The sequence below is a fragment of the Mustela nigripes genome, chromosome 9 (assembly GCF_022355385.1).
Source record: "Mustela nigripes isolate SB6536 chromosome 9, MUSNIG.SB6536, whole genome shotgun sequence".
NCBI lineage: Eukaryota > Metazoa > Chordata > Mammalia > Carnivora > Mustelidae > Mustela > Mustela nigripes.
The window spans coordinates 90,908,867-90,928,492 of NC_081565.1; the positions used below are offsets into that span (position 1 = coordinate 90,908,867).

The window sequence follows — 19,626 nt, forward strand, 5'->3', positions numbered from 1 at the left end:
GGCGTGTGGAGCGGCGGCCGGCCCGCGAGGTCGACCACCGAGGGGCCCCGCCTCCCGCCGCTCCGCTCCGTGGCCACGACGGACCCGCAGGACGCGCGGCTGTGACGCCCCCAGCCCCGAGCCCCGAGCAGCGGCACCACGCGCTGCGCTCTCGACCCAGACAGCGCACCGCAGGTCTGCCGGGGTCATGGGGGACGTGCAGGCGGCGAGCCTCCCCCGCGTCCGAAATGAGGCATTTTCATCCCGACCCGGAAAGTCCTCCGTGGAGCAGCCGGGACGGGGCAGCGCGCAGGACCTCGCACAGGCCCGGGGCAGCGGCTGCACAGCTGGTGGGTCGCAGGGTCTCAGGGTCAGCGGGTTGCAGGGTCGGCGAATCGCAGGGCTGGACCGAACTCCCACCGTCCCGCTCGACACGGCCGAGTCCCCTACACGGACCGACCCGGCGCCCGCGCGGGGAGAGGGGTCTGTTCTCTCGCTTTTCCACATCACATGGTGACCCCGTGGGCCTCTCCTGCGGCCGCGGTTGGACCCGGTGGAGCCGGGCGCGGTCCCGCGTCGCCGCCGCTGCCCGGGAGGACCCCGTGGCCCCCAGAGCGGCCCCCGGAGCTGCCGAGCATCGTGGGCTGTGAGACGCGGTTCCAGGCCGGCCCGGGCCGCCGTGGCGGAGCAGGAGCCCCCCACCCGCCCCCTGCAGCCGCCCCGCGTCGGCCGGAAGCATCGTACCTTGAGGTCCTCGGCCTCCTGCTCCCGCAGCAGGCGCTCCAGGTCGGCCACGTCGTTGTGCCGGAACCACTTGATGTCGCTGCGCGAGGCCTGCAGGCCCTTCTGGATGGCGAAGCAGGCCGCCCTGTCTCTGCAGGGAGGGGAGACTGCGCGTGGGCCTGGGCTCGGCCGCGCTCTCGGAGAGCAGCGCCCGCGCCCCCTGCCCCGCCCTGCCCCGGCCCGTGCCGTCAGAGCGCGTCTGCCCCACGGCACCGGCTCCTTCCGGACACACATGCTCGCTGCTGCCCGCACCGGCGCTGACCCGGCCCTGCTCCGTCCGGACTCGGCTGCGGCGGCCGAAACCCCCGGAAGCGCTCGGAGCCCGTCGGGGCGGACGGACCGGGGCGGACCCGCTGAAGGACTCGGGGGCGTCGGCCGCAAACGCGGGACGGTCCGACTCCCCGCTTTTCTGCCAACGAGCCAAGCCCCGGACGCCACACAGGAATGGACAGCAGGACTCGGACAGCGACGGGCCGGCTCCGACCTATGGTCGCCGGGCCCCGGGCTTCGCGGACGCGGAGCTGCCGACGCCGACCCGCTCCAGCGCCCAGGGCCGCAGCCACAGAAGCGCCCAGAACCCGGCTTGGCGGCCCGGGACAGGGCGGGGCGGCCCGGGGTGAAATGGCCGGCCTGCGGCCGCAGCACACAAGACCGGGGCGCCTGCCCACAGCAGTGACGGCCGGGGCCCAGATTCAGAGCGCGCAAGGCCCGGAGGCCCACAGCCGCCACGGTGGCGTCCGAGAGGGGAGCGGGGACTGGACCCCGACAGCCAGGGACAGGGCCCTCGCGGCGGCGTCCGTGAAATGCTTGTGGAGGGCCGCGGCTGCCGCACCCCGCAGGGACAGCCTCCGCTTCCCGGCGTGGGCTGCGCCACAGGCGGCTCAGGGGACAGTGGGACCGTCGCTAACCCCGACGGGCATGAAAACGCCGACCCGGGAGTCCGCGCAGGCGGAAGGGGGACCCTGGCCTGTACCTGCGCCTGGCGGTCCCCCCGACTGGAAGAGGGACAGAGAAAGCCGACGAAAACCCTGACAGCAGAAGAGGAAACTGTCCTGACCTTGAGAACCACTCGTCCTACCAAGAGTGAGAGCCAATAATCAAATACCAATGTCGAGTGGACGGACGTCGGGATTCTCCGAGAGTCGCTGTAGAGCAGTGACGATAAAACTACTGCGGGGGGCACTTACGGACACGCGGGGAACACGGGACAAACAGCCCCAGGAAAGAAACAGGAGCAAAGAATCCCATGGGGAAGCGAGAACTGAGAAACAGCACCGCCAGAAGAAAAAGGAAACGAACAGTGGACGGGCTCAGCAGCAGGCCAGGTGGGACGGAGAGCGGAGGAGCCGCGGACAGAACAGGGGTTACGCAGCGGAAACCAGAGAAAAACACACGACAACGAAACAAGAGTCTCAGGGACCCGCAGAACTACCACGACAGCTGCCACACTGGCCGCAGCGGAGGGCTGGAGGACGGAGAGACAGCGGGGCTGAGAACTACCACGACAGCTGTCACACTGGCCGCAGCGGACGGCTGGAGGACGGAGAGACAGCGGGGCTGAAAAGTCCTCAAAGAAATACGGACGGAAGGTGCCTCCAATTTGGGAAGAAGCTGAGCGAAATTCATACAGGTAAACCCAAACAAATAAACCCCCAAATTATAGTAAAGCTTCTGAAAACTAATGATGATGAAGAAATCTTGAAAGCAGCCCTAAAATGACACCTTACATAGAAGAGAAACATAATTTGAGAGACCAACGAGAAACCAGGGAGGTCAGGAAAAAGTTTGGAAGAAGAGAACTCGCAAACAAGAATTCTGTAACAAACAGAAAGACCCTTTAGGGAACAGAGGAAGGCAAATGAAGGAAAACCAAGAGAAGATGACCCCAGCCGACCAGGGGAAAGGAATGGCTAAAGGAAGCTCTCCACATAGAAAAAAATAAGTAAAAGAAAAAAGAAAAGAAACTTAGATTATCAGAGAGGAAGAAAGAACACAGTAAGTAAAATCATGAACACACACTAGGCTCTTCTTACCTTCCCAAGTTTTCTAAATCATTTTGGATGATTTAAGTAAAAGTTACAACATCGTGTGATGTGGCTTCACTGCATGTGCAGGAAGTACTGAAAACCATCACCAACAAGGAGAGCAGAGAAGTGGAAGGAGCGTGAAGATCTCTACCTGAAATGGTAAAAAGACGGGAGCAGCAGAGGCCATCACTCACGTGCACACATAATGTCATACTGAAAGCAAAGACTGAAAAACACTCAAATACAGCATGCATAAGTTAAAAGAGAATCCCAAAACATGCTCACTTAACTCCCAGAAAGGCAGGAAACAGAAAACAGAAAGACAAAAAGGAGATAACAGATATGAAACCAGAAATAAAGTGCCCTCACATGTCCAGTAATTACTGTAAATGTAAATGGCCAAAATACACGATTTAAAGACGAAGACTGGCAGAATGGATCAAACGTGTCCCAACAATATCCTGCCATCTTAACTCATCAAGATGCTGCTGACCATCCGACCAGCCTTTTCAGTACTAAGAAAATTGAATTCAGAATTAAAATTCTTCCAAAAAATAAATTTCCAGGCCTGGTTGGCTTTACTGGAGAAATCTACCAAGCATTTCAGGAGTTGACATTAATTTTATACTATTCCTCCCGAAAACACAAGAAGAAACCCCAGGGGAATTTATGGACTGGCCTCCGAAGGACACGACCAAAGTCCGAAAATGCAAACATTTGAGCCATCAGGGAAATATAAATTAATATCACAATAAAATCTCTCTATTCACTTATCAGAATGGCTAAAATTAAAAAAAAAAATGACAATACCAAACACTTTTGAGTATGTCAAGAAACTGTATCACGTAAAACTATTTATGGGGATGCAAAATGGCTCAGCCGCACCACGACAGGCAGCGTGCGCACCTGTGTGATCAGCGGTTCCCAAGGACACCAAAGCCCTCCGGCTGTGACACTGTCCCCGCATGTGGCAGGGTCTCGGCTTGGCCCGCGAGGTGAGGGAGGGCCCTGCAGAGGCACCACCGTGCGGGGTGAGTGGCACGAGCCAGCATTGAGGAGGAGGGGGAGACGACTCTAGGCACAGGGACTGGTGTGCTCAAAGGCCCCAAAGCGAGACGAAACTAGCATATAGGGCCAATGAGGCTACAGCACGAGCACCTGAAGGAAAAGGACAGAATGAGTCTCGAACGCAGACGACTGTAGTACGGACTTGGATCTTTGTTTCAGGAACGAGGGGAGCGCTTACGCACGAAGCATCAGATGAGCACTTTTAACAGATTATTCTGGCTATGCTGTTAACAAGGAAAAGAGGAAACAAAAGTAAATCTGAGACCTAAAATTCAAAGCCCTTAATGATCCACTCAAAGGACAGCGGAGGCTTGGCTTTCCCGGTATCAATAAATATCAACAAATAAAACCAACCAATTAAAAAAAAATGCTTTCGGCATCCTTCTAGTGATGGTGTCTTCAGTGCCGCACAATTACTTCGCGGAAATTCCTCTTTAAACAGAAAGTCAGTGTTACCTAAGGCAGAAAGCCTCTAACAAAGGCATTCCCCAGGAAGATCACCGTCCCCTCCAGAGGACCTCTGACCAGAGGACCTCTGATGGGCAACACAGGTCAAGCTACTCACACAAACACGATGTCGCCTCTCTTGGAGTAAGCGGGGATCGCACTGGCTATGGTGGCAAACCCGTAGGAGTAGATGATGGCTTCTTCCGTCTTCATGAACTTTGCCAGGCGGTCCTCCAAGTCCAAGTGCACATCTGCAATAAGATGTTCATGAGTTGAAACATCTCATTCTTTTTCTTTAAGTACAGAATAAAGTAAATGACGTAAGTAGTTTGGTCGGTAATACTGTCGCTTTACAGCCAAACGAAACCGTCCCTGAGTTGTAAATTATATGGGATCTGCTGAGATGACTCTCGGCCAAGCGATTCCCCAAGCCTGTGAAGGGCATCAGCTACTCCTCCGCCCCTCCTCTGCCCGAGTGGGGCCGCGCCGACCCTGGCTCTCGCTTCTCTGCCACGCCAGCTCGGCCACACAAGGCCCAGCCACTTCGCCTGCTTTAACTCCCTCAACCAACCACAGGCTTTACTAACGTGTGACGCAGTATTAAAGCCTTTTCCCATTTAGCAGAACGTACCACAGCAGACACTGAGACAACTGGAAACCCACTTTTTTTTAAAATTTTTTATTTTTTATAAACATGTATTTTTATCCCCAGGGGTACAGGTCTGTGAATCACCAGGTTTACACACTTCACAGCACTCACCAAAGCACATACCCTCCCCAATGTCCATAACCCCACCCCCTTCTCCCAACCCCCCTCCCCCCAGCAACCCTCAGTTTGTTTTGTGAGATTAAGAGTCACTTATGGTGTGTCTCCCTCCCAATCCCCACTTTTAAAGGAAAAGACAAGAGGAGCGGAAGACCCCGCGCGCCCTGCAGACGACGGTGCTCCCTCCTTGGAGAGTGGCGCCCGCACGCGGTGCGCACCTGCTCCGGCTCCACAGCACTCGCTCTCCGCGCGACTCTCCGCTGAGTGTGCGGGGACTTGAGATGCACGGCACAGAGGGAAACGCCCGTGGTTTACAAGAGCTGCTTCAGAAGAACGCGGGGGTAACGGCGGGAACCGACTGCGCCCGCTAACCGGGGACCGCCCATCGCGGTGGCTCACCGCTGCTCACCTTCCCAGGCCCCGGCGCCCGGCTACACGCCCCAGCAGGCGGGCCACATGCCCCGGCGGTAGCTAGAATAAACGGTGCACAGCCCGGCTCTGAACCTGAAAACTTCGAAGCGGTCCTAAACAAGGCGTTCCCCAGAGAGAAGAGGACTTTTACCACTTCCTCTAGCTCTTTTCAGCACAGCAGGCCCCACACCGGACAACAGGCAGAGTCCTGCCGCACTCCCCGTCTAGGGTCAGGAAAGCGGACGCCCGAGGCGAGCTCTAGCGTCCTTGCTGGGTACGGCCGCTCAGCTTTCACGCTCCGCACTGCAGGTCTCTTGCCACGGAGCTGGGTTCAGCTCAGGGCGCCTGCCTGCTGCCGTCAGCGGCCCGGCGGCCAGTTCCCACCTGCGCCCTCCGCTGGCGAGCAAGCGCGCTCACCTCCGGTCAGGAACCGCGGGCGCGAGTCGGAGAGTGGAGGGACCGCTCTGCTTCCGGCGGGCAGGCCGCAGGCTGGCCCCGGCCCCTCGTCGCTTCCTACGGGCTTGGAGTCCTGGAGTTTTCCTGCGCCAGCTGCTCCCGGCCGCTCAGCCGCGCCCCATCAGGCATGAACCCAGTGCCCCTCCCTGACCCTGCCCTCGCCAGACTACCCGGCTTCTCCGGACAGCCCCTGCACGTCTGATTAACAAACAAACGGAGAAGATTACTGGTCTCCCTCATCTAAACGCTTCTTAAAACATATTTTAAAAGTCCATTCTTTTATCACGACCTGACCGGAATGGGATAAGCAGTTCATTTCACAATTCCTCCAAGACGCGTGCACCTGAAAGACCAAACGTGCCTCTTCCTGTCGGCCGTTAACATGGACACCAACACAGCCTATTACGAAAAGCACGTGAAGTGCCGTTTGACGTCCATTCCCGAGAGGTCACGGTCACTGCACAGACGACATCGACATCAGCTAAGTGTGGCACTTTACGGTAACGAAGCTGATGACTGTGTCCCGTGTGATCCACAGGGCATCACACGTGTGCTGAGGTCCCGAGCATCAGACCTGTGACATCACCAACACCGAGGACATGGCCCTGACCCTGACAGCCGGTCCTCTGCCGCGTGCTGCCAGTGAAAGGTCTCGGGGAAAATCGGACGAGAAGGAGGGAAGCGGCCACACGCTAGAGAACGGGGCCTCCCGCACCGAGCGAGGAGATGCTCCTCCTCCTCAGCGCGCTCTCTGCAGCGTGCCCGCAGGCCAGCCCCCGACACCCCCCTCCTGATCAGAACGAGGCAAGTCCCCCTCTGCACGTGACAATGGGGCCTCTAAATCAGGGCTATCTACCCCAAATCTCCATGATTCAGTTAGCAGACGAGCCCCAGAACTGCTCTCATCCAGTATCTCCATTTCAAAAACAAAACGCCTGCTATGGACAAGAACTATTTTTGCTAAATGCAAAGAAGACTTTAAATCATTCTGTAGACTCCGCTTTACACGACTCCTTTTTTCACTGACGAGCGATGGGAAAGTCCAATGATCTGGCTTCATTTCAGGGCTTCAGCATTAGCTACGCGGTGGGTGAAAACCGCACGTCGGAGACGTTCCCACCGACGCACCTGCTCGTAACTGCTCTTACATCACTGCCAGAAAGTGCTTTAGGGGCCTCTACAGTAGTCAATGACTGACCAATCCTTGCCTTTCCCAAAAGTCTAACAAAGACGGGCCTCTTCCTCCTCGTACTGGGAGACACCAGGCTTTAGCCGACGGCAGCCTCGCAGAGCAGGTTTTGGGACAGACGGGTGCACAGCGCTGCCCAACTTCTGACTGTGACGGCTACTCTGAGCAATGACTAAACTCTCAGCCAAGGGAGGGGGAGGCGGCCAGCAGGGAAAGCGCCGGGCCGCGCTCTCCCGCTCCTCATGTCGGTCTTCCGTGCAGACGAATCGTTCCGCCGGCTGCTCCACGGACCTGCACCGAGTGCAGGCAGAGCACCGCACCCTCGGAGTCACCGCCAGGAACACAGGCTGCGGGGCAGAGGCCATGGACGGAGGTGCCCAGAAAGCTGTGTCCCTCCCAGCACTGCGGCCCTTTCTTGCACCTGCTCCCTAACCAGAACCTAACAGAAGGGATTCGAGGCCGGGCACCCACGGCAGGGCCTGGCCACGGCAGTCATCACAGGGGGCTCCAGATCCGGCCCCCCGCCTCACCAGGTGTGGACCAGGGCAGGCCCGACACTGCTGCGTGCCTCTCACTCAGGTCCTTCCTCTGTCAAAGAGGGAACAGTCAGACCCGCCTCAAAGGACTGTTACCAGAACCACGAGTCAATGCCCGCGAAACACTCACAGTAACACCCGGCACAGAAAAACCAATACACCGTTTAAGTGTCTGTACAGGTAAATCAATACTTGGAGGATAAAAGGCTTTCTTTCAAAAGGAAGAAAGCAGTTACACCATTTTCTAATTAAGTTGTCCAAACCCCACGTATTTAAGAACCGCATATTACAGGAATTTTTCCATTCGCCTTCCCTTTTATGTATCTCCTCTTATTCTGCTGAGAGGTATTTTGGCTTTCTTGGTTGTCCTCCAAAGGAAAGTCTACAAAACAGTCAAATTTCAGAACAGTTTAGAAACCACCAACTACATTTTTTCTTAAGACGTCTGTATTTTGTGTTACACACATACTGTTTTCTTTTTAAGCCCTGGAGACAAGAACAACTTTTCTTAAAAGTACAAATAATACACTTAAGCACTCATTAGGACATAAACATAGGGCTGAGTGTTTTCCAAAACGTTTTTACGTGCAGCACCTTACGGGATTCTTGCCAAAACGTTCTAAGCCGTGCAAACAAGGACCGTGCGCTCCCACCCTGCCGACGCAATCCCGTGACGGTTCGCAGGAGGAAGAGGCAGGTCTGGGAATGTTATGACCAAATGCTCCTCCTAATAAAACACGCAGGCATGACTCAGTTGACTGCTCTGAATTAAAGAAAGAATATATTCTGAAAAGTAAACTGAACAATTTACTTGTTCACTAACAGCTCCTGAATGCAATTAAATGCCACCATCCTACACCACGAAATCCTGCCACTAACTGTATTGTGACTTAGTTTAAGAACAAAGAGTCAAGCAGGCCCCGTGTATGCAAAGCAGATACTGGGAAATCGGTGATAAGTTCCAGCAAAAGAGATCTGAATGCATTCAAGGAAAACCGAGAAGCTGGACAAGACAAAGTGTCCAAGCGCACAGCCTGAGCCCTAGAGGAAAGTCCTCTCTGCGACCTGAGAAATCCTGGTGCCGTTCCCAAACACACGCTCTGACAATAAAATAAGAAGCTGGAAAAGTCCTAATCACATGGTCCTGACGAGATGAGCAGACACCTTGAGGAGTGCTACTTGCCAAAGGCAGAACATTCAGCCTCAGAAACGAGATGAATTTTTTTTTTAAAGATTTTATTTATTTATTTGACAGACAGAGATCACAGTAGACAGAGAGGCAGGCGGAGAGAGAGGAAGAAGCAGGCTCCCTGCTGAGCAGAAAGCCCGATGTGGGGCTCCATCCCAGGACACTGAGATCATGACCTGAGCCGAAGGCAGCAGCTTAACACACTGAGCCACCCAGGCGCCCAGAAACAAGATGAATTTTAACTCAACCGTCATTTGACTTTTCTTTCTGTTAATCATCGAATGTCATCTAATACGTTACTATGAAATAATAGAAAGAACATTTTACTCAAGAAATCTATTTACTAGTGATTCACATTCATTGTGAAAAGCTGAGAAAAGAGCTGCACAAGGAAGTCTCTTCCTTTTCGAAGGCAGACGCCTGGACGTATTACTCCCGGGGAAAACAAGAGGACAGGAAAAAGTCACCTTTCGTGGGGGCCCCGGTGCTCAGTGGGTTGAGCGCCTGACTTCTCATTTTGGCTTGGCTGAGCGTCAGGCTCTGCGCTCAGCAAGGAATCAGCTCAGGACCCCTAAAAACCCAAACCAATTTAAGTTTCAGACTCACTCCAACAGCAAGGTACAGCACACATGCAGGCTATGCTGCCACTTTTGTAAAAATAGCAGGAAAACGTATGTACGGAAGTCGTTTGCATTCGCTGAAAAACGTCCCCGGAGGAATCAGCAAGGAACGACTCACAGTCGTGACTCCTTAGTAGCTGCCTCTTGCGGGGGCCGCGGGGTGGGGGAGGAGTCAACTTTCACTCTGTGAACCTTCCCAAGCTTGTATCACGGGTTGAATTATTCCATCAAAAATACTAACTAAGGGGGCGCCTGGGGGGCTCAGTGGTTAAAGCGTCTGCCTTTGGCTCAGGTCATGATCTTAGGGTCCCGGGATCAAGCCCTGCTTCAGGCTCTCTGCTCGGCGGGGAGCCTGCTTCTCCCTCTCCCACTCCCCCTGCTTGTGATCTCTGTCTCTCACTGTCAAAGGAATAAAGGAATAAATAATATTAAAAAAAGAGAAAGAAACCGTGAACCAAAGAACCCGCGTGTGGAAGCCCACGACCAGCCGCTACTGCACACTGCAGTCTGGGGGAGCCACACACCGAGCTCACTGGGCTATTTTACCGGCTCTGGGAAAACTGGCTTCGAAGAGTTGAAACCTTTCTTTTTCGTGACTTGATTCAGCAATAAATCTGCTATTTTCTCAAATTAACTCCCAAGCAGAAGCCAAGGCCACACATGCAAATAAAATTCCCTCGAAAGAAATGCTTCTATGAAAGTAATTTTCTAGCCCCAGCAAGCAGATCATAGAAATTCTTGTTGGTGAGATCACAGCAAAGCACCCAGCTCTCCAACACTCCTCTAGGAAAGAATTCCTTCAGTAAGAAGCACGCAGACACCCGCGGCTGCACTAGACTAACGGGGGACTGACCGGCGCTCTGCAAGTCTTTGGTCCTGCCGTCAGGGCTGGCATCAGAGTACTTGGCTCCTCGTTATACGGCTGAAACTCATGAGCTGTGTGACTGTGAGGAAGTCGCGTAACCTCTCGGAACCTTCCACGCCGCTATGAAGGACTGGGACGCCGGAACACAAGATATGTCAGACCTGTTCCAGCTTAAAATACTGGAACACCTTCTCTGCTGTCTATTTCCGATACCAAGGATCTAACACTAAGCTACGGAGTACAGAAAGGTTCTCCCTTCAGTAAAAACACCTTCACCGTTGCAGACAGACACACACACGCACAGGCTTAGACGTGGGAACTCGGACAGAAGACGGAAGCCATCTCCCAGGCTCTAGTTTCCCCACAAGCTGCCATGTGGAAGCCAGAACGTTACGTCCAGTACTACACTCACATGAACCATCATTTAACAACGCTTTCCCTGAGGACTCGGAGTTGGGGACCTCGCCGTGTTTGGAACCACACTCATCCTCAGACCCAGCTGGTCGCCAGTGACCCTCTTGCTTCCAGAAAGAGCCCCATCACCGAACCTTCGCCACCGCCCACCCCACCTGTCCTGTCTCCCCTCCCGCAGGAGGCGGCTGTCCAGCTGGAGCTGTCCCCCGGCCCCCTCACAGCAAGGCTCGAGCCAGGGTCTGGGCTCCCAGCGGAAGGCGGGCAGAGCCATGTGCGACACCCTGTGCCTGCTTCGAGGGCTACTGCAGCCACGCGGCCCGCTCCTCCACACCGGCCCCCGGCTGCACCCTCGCGGACAAGCACAAGGACGGTGGGCTTGGAGGAAGGGCACGGGGAAGAAGTCGGTTCCTGCACGACTGTGAAGAGAAGGGCCATCTGCGGCAGGACCCGTCCGTCCCCTTCAACAGGCAAGCGCGACGGAAACAAGCCGGGTCTCCTCATGCCACGGTCCTCGGGGCGCCTACGAGAGCAGCTCGGGCTCCGCCAGGCTGATGAGCTGGCCCCAGGGAGCAGGTCCTTTCCTCCACGAGGACCAGGGCCCCTCCCACGCACAGACTCACCCACTCAACGCCAGTTCATCACGGATCTCTTTCCCGAGTTCTGAACTAAGCTGAGTCCGTCGTTAGACGCATGTGCGTGGTGTGAAGGAGACAGCGGTACGTACCAAACGTGCCATAGAATCCTCTCGGTCCGCAAGTCCCCACGCCGTACTTCTTCAGAGACGCCAAAGCTGCCGCCTTTGTGGGAGAAAAGTCTGGTCTTAATGCTTTATCTGCAGGGCTCACAACTGATGCTCACTACTCCTTACCCCTCCCGCCACCAACTATGCTCCGTGCTCGCTTAGAAGCGCGGCGAGTCTGACGGGACACGAAGGGCAGATACGTGCGAAGATGGAGGGACAGACCTTAAAACGTGGAAAAGCGGCGTTAGTCTCATCGCCCAAACACGGCGGTCTCAAGGCCGTTAGGACTTCTGGCGTGCGTGGGCAGAACTCTTTCCTCCGGACGGCTCACCGTCCTCCGGGACACAGAGCCGTTCCCGAAGCACACCCCTGACTGTGACCTGGGGGCTGGCTCACAGGGCTCCCCGGATGTCGCGGCCGCCAAGCCACAGCACACACCCTGACTGTCCCCCCGTCAACCCCCGTCACAGCTCTGCCAAGAAAGAGCGACGGCCAGTGGCCAGCAGCGGGAGCCCCTGCCCACGGCTACTTGGTCCCTTCTCCCCTGCCCAGCGCTGCCGGTACCCGACGGGTCCGCACGGACCTACTCACCTTGACCCGAGCGTTATCCAGCAACCCCAGGAAATTAAAGGAGGCGAAGTTGACACATTTCTTTCCGTTCACCACAATGTTGTGGCTGGGGGGGCTGGGGAGAGAGGACAGAGGTAGATGTGAGCAGACACTCACATTCCGGGGCCGTGCTGTCCCAGCCCCCTGGGGCCACACGACACAGAACTGCTGTCACTCGCCCCGGCCACACACCGGTCTCCTGGCTCTCCGCTCAACCTAACCGGGAACCACTGAGATTTCTTTCTTTCCAGAGACAGTGTGAGTACACACGCGGGAACGGGGGAGAGGCAGAGGGAGAGAGAGAATCCCCAGCAGACTCGGAGCTGAGCGCGGAGCCTCACGCAGAGCTTCACCTCATGATCCTAAAACCATGACCCGAGCCTTAATCGAGGCAGCCACTTGGCCGACGGAGCCTCCAGGCGCCGTCTTCTCATTACTTTTGAAGTGTAAGATTAGGAAGTGGTATTGATGAATCAGCCACTCGTTTTCTTATCGGGTAACTGTAGGGCTTCGATAAGAACAACAACAAACAAGTGAGCTGTAAGTCCAACACAGATAAATGGCCAATCGGTGATTTTAAAACTCATTAAGAAAAAAGTAGCTAAATGAAATGAAGACCTTGGGAAAAAATGTGGACTAAGACAAAGATGAAGGAAATATAAAAACATCAAAAGCCAAGCAAGAACGGACAGAAAAGGTCCCGCTTCGCAGTTAAATAGCTTGAAAACACACGCTCACTACAGAAGACCGGACAGCAGTCAGGGGGCAGTCAGTGGGCTCGGTTTCCCAGTGACACCGTCGGCGCTGGAATGCTGCGTCAGAAGGATGCCGCCCCAGCCCCGGGGAGGAATAAAGCAACAGGGTGGCCATGCCCAGGAGCCCAGGTCTCAGCTAGGCTGGGACCAGAGACCGGCTCTTGAGACGACCACCAGTGCTCTGCTAACGCCACATCCACAGGAAGACTGGAAAACCCTGCTCTCGGGCCAGGTTCCAAGCACTGGTTTTCGAGGAGAGAAACAGACGAGCCGGGCAACCTGGGAACAAAGAGAATGACTGCCGGGAGCAGGCGGCCCCGTACAGCAGGCGGGAGGCCCCCGGGAAGAGAGCCTGGGGCGCGCCTGCATTCCGGCTCCTCCTGGCTTCTGGAGCTCGGGGAAGCTCCCTAGAGCTGTGAGTCTCCGCTCCTCCAACCACAAAGTCGGGAGAGAACCCGCCTCTCCGGAGAACGGCTCTAAAAGGGCCTGGTCCCTAAGGGGTGCTCTCTGAATATTCCTTCCTTCTTCCCTACGGCCTCCAGGGCTGCTCCCTCAAACCACCTGCCCTGAGTCTGAACCCGCCGTGTCATTCAGTGGCCGTCTCAGGGTTCTCAGGGTTCCCGCTCCTGCCAGCACGGGGGCGCTGATGCTCAGAAAGACAAAAGACGGAGCCCCTATGGGGACGAGTCCCTAGTCAAGGCTGATGCTGGGAAAGTCAAGACCATTCTACAAAAACTAATACACAAAAACAAAACAAAATGAAACAAAAACACTAACAGAGAAATCAAACCATCCAGAAAAAGCACACCCCAAACCGCTGAGCACAGCTGAGAAGCTGTCGGGGGGCGGCATGACGCAGTGGCCCCGGACCGCGTTCCTGTTGGCACCTGGAGCAGGGCAGGAGCAGCTGCGGCCGAAGCGGCGGGTTCCCACCGTGCTCTGCGCAGCTTTGCCGGGATGTCACCCCCGGCCCTCACCACGGAACAGCAGAGACCCTTGAGGACCTCTCGCCGGTGCAAACACAGCCAAGCTAGAAAGAGCTCCACGGTGAAGGAAGGCATCAGAGGACAGAAGGTGGGGAAATACCGCCCTTCCCACCCAAAAGCCGTAGCCTTGTACTCGCGGGAGTCAGTGATTAGAAAGTGAACGCAGAGACACGGAGGACAGTGCTTCAACCGAAGGGGACCGGGATCACGGGACCGCACGGACGCTGGGCTGCTGGCGGCGTGGCGCGGCTCCCGAGAGCAACGCGAGACGCGGAGCCCAGGAGAGCCGCGTGTGCGCGAGCACCCGGCGAATGACGGCAGATGCCCTGCAAACTGCCCGATCACACACACGTCATTTTCTGTGGAGCAAAACAGAGTTGTATACACACACACAAAGGTGAATTCTAGCACATTAAAAACCTAGAAGATACTCCGGTAACAAAAGAAAATGTGGAAGAATGTCCCTGCGGCGCCGTGGAGTATGGACAAGTCCTCCCACACACACAGAGCGAGACCAAAATGGATGAATCGGAGTCAAAATTAAGAATTTAGCTGGGGAGCCGGGGGGGCTCAGTCAGTCACGCGTCCGACCTGTGGTCTCAGCTCAGGTCTCGGTCTCAGAGTCGCGAGCTCCGGCCCGGTGCTGGGCTCTGCGCCGTGTGTGGAGCTTACTTAAAAAGACAGCGAGGGAGACCCGGGTTCGGTGACGACACCGCAGACAAAGCTCACAGATGGGCAACACCTACCGCACCTCACCGAACTGAAGGTGCCATCGCCATTTTTAAAGGACGGAGAGCTGTGCTGATGAAAACGGGGGACGTTTCCTCGTGACCTCACAATTTCTGGGTTCACACCGAACGAGCGGTTCTATGAGGCATCTCACACACATCTGTCGCACTCCATCCGCGCGACGAAGCGGGAGACGTAACAGAAACCCGTCAACACATCCCTAATCTCTCCGCCCGAGCCCCGCTGTCCGCTCCGCGCCATGCGTCACAGACCCATGGGCGTGCCGACAGGACTCGTCTCTGCGGCCAGGAGCCCCGTGTCGTGCAGGGCGCTCCCGCGTCACGGCCGAGCTCACCCGACAGCTTAGTGTCTCCCACACTTCAAACTCTGAGGCCGACTCTCTCCCTGGACTGAACTCCTCCTTCCCCCATGGAGCCGCATTTCTAAACGCCAGCCGCGACCACCCACAGGCAGGAATCTGGCGGAGGGAGGCTCAAGCCTGGGTCACCGCAGCCTCTGCTCACTGGGGTGTGTGTGTGTGTGTGTGTGTCTGTGTGTGTGTCCGGGCCCCTCCCCGCCGGCCGCGGGTCTCCCTGCCAGCGGCGCTCACAGCTCTGCCGTGAGGTAGAGGAGCCGCGGTAAGCGCGGCCGGGACCGGTGCGCACGGACAGAGGCAAGGAGCCCCCGCCGACAACAGCTCTCCGGGGCCCTGAGGTTCAGCCCAGCTCAGAGATCTGACGACGGGAAGGACGCGGACCCACAGAGCAGCGCGCGGAGAGTGGGCCGCGGAGGGAAGTCTGCGAGGCACGGGGATTCGGGCTCATCAAGACACGCCGGAGTGGGGCGCCTGGGTGGCTCAGTGGGTTAAGCCGCTGCCTTCGGCTCAGGTCATGATCCCGGGGTTCTGGGATCGAGTCCCGCATCGGGCTCTCTGCTCAGCGGGGAGCCTGCTTCCTCCTCTCTCTCTGCCTGCTGCCCTGCCTACTTGTGACCTCTGTCTGTCAAATAAATAAATAAAATTAAGACGCGCCGGAGTGCAGCAAGAACAGGTGACGACAGGCAGAGGCATTCACAGGACGGGAAAACCACAGCAGCTCTGAAGCAGATGACATGATACTCAAAGGCTCAAATACTCAGAAAAATATAAAATAAAACAATGTTGCCCAGCAGGGCTGTAGAGAGCCGGGTCCCCATCTCCCTACCCAGGGGAGCGGATTCAGGTGCACCACTAGGTAGGGAAGCCCCACGGAATGAGGCAGGCGTGCGTCCGGACCTACTGCGGGCCCCAGAGACTCACGCAGCTGCACAAGGGGCTGGTCATCGCCAGAGCTTGTGTGGCGGCGGGGTGGGCGCAGCTGAGGGACCCAACATGAGCAAAGCGGCTGAGGACACAACGGAGGCCGACCCAGCAGGCGGCACGTCCTGCCCTCCCCATGCCGCCTGCGCCGCGCGAGATCTGTTACCCCTTACTGCCAGCGAACGTCTGTCTCACTGCTGGTTCGTCTGCCCAGAGGAGCTGCGACTCTGATCCACTGCGTGTGCTCAGCACACTCCTGGGACACGACGGGCACCCAAAGGGATGTTCAAAACAGTGAGTGTGAATAAGTAAGAATCAGAAAGAAGTCTGGAGCACAAAATTAAGAACATACATTCACAAAACGTTAAGATGCATTTCCAAAGGCAGTGTGACAGTGAACACTGGGAAACCGCACCGAAGCTGACTCGGGGCTGGAGGGGGTCTGGAGGGGAGGTTGGAGAGGGAGCAGCACGGCTCTCTGCCGGTCACAGGAAGAACGGGGGATTCCAGGCCCCTCCCAGAGGAAGCCGTCTTCAGCGGCAGCCCCTACCCGGGAGACAGGGGCACAGCGTCTCCCACAGGAGACCCACCGGCCCTGCAGCTCAGCCACGGAGAAGCCGTCACCGCCCTGGACTCTGGCTTGCCCCCAACAAACCTTCATTAAGCAGCCCCTGCCAACAGCCTCCTCCCCCAGCGAACGGCATTCTGCTCCCTTGTTGGACTTGCCTACGTGTAGCCCTAACTTGCTGGTCCCAAACTGTCATTTTGGGACCCATTTTTGTTGGTAAAAGTAACTACTTTTAAGGTCAACAATACATGCATAATAAAAATAGAAAGCATCACCTCAGTGACCCAGACCTACAGGACCTCGAGCGATGGCCGGAAGTTCCGTGGAAGCGTCTCAGCAGGCAGCCGAGTGGGGCTTCGCGGGAGGACGGAAGGGCACCAGGCGTAAAACACCGGCCAGCGTGGGACGGAGGACAGGGTCAGCACCTGCGTCCGCAAGGCCCCACGCGGAGAAACTAAGACGGAGCCTCTGCCGCGTCAGAAGACGAGCCTCGGGCAAAGCTGAGTGAGAAGCGGGACCGAGCAGCACCGCCTGCGGGGAAACACGAGCCCACACGTGCGCGTCACGCACGTCTGTCCCTAAAGGCGTGTGGTCAGCGCGACCCGAGAGGCCGCTCAGGCCAGGTCCCGGGGACCAGTGGGAAGGACGACTGTGGACGGACGATGACCACCACTCACTCAGTCTGAAGAACTCACCGAAGACAGGGAGTTTGGGACTAAAAATCCAGGCTCAAGACAACTAACGGCGCGACTCGCGCAGACCCGTTCGCAGGCAGCGGAGGGTCAGTCACACGTCCTCCGGGCTGCTCAGTCCCTACACGACTGAAAGCTGAAGGTGGCCCCCTTCGTGCGACAGGGCTGCGGGTGGACTTCCGGACGGGGAGCCGGGGCGGGCGGGGCAGGGCGCAGCTGCTCTGTGCCCCGTCCAGGCGAGCCCCGTCCTGGCTCTTCGGGAGCACAGGGCACGGGGACACGGTCACGGGGCGGTCATCTAAACTGGCGCCTTCTGCGGGCCAGTGATCCCGACCAGTTAGCTACGGTTTCTTCTTCAGGGGAGACCGGAACGAGCCTCCCTCCTCCTGGTCAGGGCATACGTTAACCTCCACGGGGCCCAGACCACGGAGCCTTGGTGAGGCCACTGCACGGGCACGAAAGTGGAGGGCCAGAGACGGAGTCAGGGTTGTCGGCGCGCCTGCCACACGATGACGAAGAGGAGGGCAAGGCCGGTCGTATCTGATACCTGAACCGGACCAGCAGCAGGAAGGGAGAGAAACAAAACTCACGCTTCAACAAGCAGGTCAAGAATCCCAAGCATGAGCAAAACAAGCCAGCAAAGTTTAAGAACCTATCAAACAGCCTCATTCCAGGAACTTTAGAATTATTTATGAATAGGAAGACCTACCAGTGGCCTCTGGGAAACAGAACAGAGTGAACAAAACCCGTCAGCCTGCGGTTCCTTCTAATGGGACAGAAGACGCCTCCAAGGTCTAACAATCTGACGCTACCGAGCCCAGGACAAAGGGAGGGAGGACTCCTGGTAAACGGACAGGTTGTCCGTGAGATGTCACCGACCAGAGAGCAAGCTGCACGTGAGCCGGTGGTGAGCGGCTCAGCCGCTGCTCCTAGAAAACGACCCCCCCACCGCCCCCGGAACAGTTCGCAGTGAGCACGAGGGCAGCTGGAAATCTGGGAGCAGCGGCCACTCGCTCAGACTGCCCCCCACTCTGCAGAAAAACAGACTTCCTCCCTGGAAAAGCCCGAGTGTAACTGAGTCCCACGGACAGCTGCGGCACGGCGCCGTGCCGAAAACAGGAATCGAGTACAAATCCGCATGATGAAAAACGGGACGCCAAGCCCTCCTCCTGGAAACAAGGAGGAAACCTGCAAAATCTCGGATCAGGGAAGGATTGCAAAACCAACACGGAAGCACAAGCAACAGAAGAACAAAACAGACACTGGACTTCATCACAATTAGGAACATCTGTGCTTCCAAGCACACTGCAGAGAAGCGACAAACCCACAGAACGGGGAAACATCCGCATGTCGAGTTTTTGATAAGGGACTGGTATCCAAAATATACAAAGTGCTCTTGTAACTCAATGATAAAAGACAAATAACCCGATTAGAAAATGGGCCAATGACGTTAGTAGGTCATTCTCCGGAACAGACACGAAAACGGCCAATCAGCGCATGAAAAGGTGCTCAGCGTCCCTGGTCATCGGGAAATGCAAACCCCTGCCACGGAGGGCGCCACCCCCCACCCAGCAGGATGGTCACAAGAAAGACAGTGCTGGCCAAGACAGGGAGAAATCACAACTCCCACGTGCTGCTGCTGGGAGTGGGAAGGGGCTCAGCCACTGGAAGACAGACTGCTGGTTCCTCAAAGTAGGTTCCCACAAACCTCAACAATTTCATTCTCAGGTGTGTGTCCAGGAGAAACGAGGTCGCGTGTCCGCAGAACAAATGTGTACACGGAGCCACCAGGGTGGTTAAGTGTCTGCCTTTGGCTGAGGTCTTGACCCCGCGGTCCTGGGACTAAGCCCCTGGAGTCGGGTTTCCTGCTCAGTGTGGAGTCGCTTCTCTGCCTCCCTCTGCCTCTCCCCTACTCATGCGTGCTCTCTCTCTCTAATAAAATCTTAAAAAAAGGGGAGATTAAATAAAAAAGGACACAAATATTCACAGGACTTTATGCACTCATGTAATCTTTCTCCTTCCATATCCGACGGGGAAACGACCCTAATGACCACCTGATGAATGGGCAGTAGGGCACACTCAGTGAAATACTGTATCATTCAGACACAAAACTGACACAAGCTACTATGGCATGGACAAGCCTTAGAAATGTGATGTCAATGAAAGAAATCAGATACAAAGGGCCACATCTGCACGATTCCTTTAAAGTCCAAACCAGGCAAACACACGGAGAAAGTAGATTAGTATGTGTCGGGGTCCAGTAGATGGGGAAAGGGGGCGTGGGGGTGAGTGAGCATGGGTGTGCAATTTCTTTCCGGGCTGATAAAAATCTTCTGGGGGCGCCTGGGTGGCTCAGTGGGTTAAAGCCTCTGCCTTCGGCTCAGGTCATGATCTCCGGGTCCTGGGATCGAGCCCCGCATCGGGCTCTCTGCTCAGCGGGGAGCCTGCTTCCTCCTCTCTCTCTGCCTGCCTCTCTGCCTACTTGTGATCTCTCTCCC

The 19,626-nt window shown here is 56.4% G+C and overlaps 1 protein-coding gene across 1 annotated transcript in view; it reads right to left on the reverse strand.

Moving 5' to 3' along the window:
- SPTLC1 (serine palmitoyltransferase long chain base subunit 1) overlaps nucleotides 1-19,626 on the reverse strand; it is a 44,630-nt gene that overhangs the window by 18,450 nt on the left and 6,554 nt on the right. Inside the window, exons 4-7 of the mRNA XM_059412115.1 lie at nucleotides 12,084-12,177; nucleotides 11,475-11,547; nucleotides 4,423-4,555; nucleotides 724-853 (exon numbers count right to left, since the gene is read on the reverse strand). Coding sequence (XP_059268098.1) covers nucleotides 724-853; nucleotides 4,423-4,555; nucleotides 11,475-11,547; nucleotides 12,084-12,177 — 430 coding nt within the window. The remainder of the gene's footprint in view (nucleotides 1-723; nucleotides 854-4,422; nucleotides 4,556-11,474; nucleotides 11,548-12,083; nucleotides 12,178-19,626) is intronic.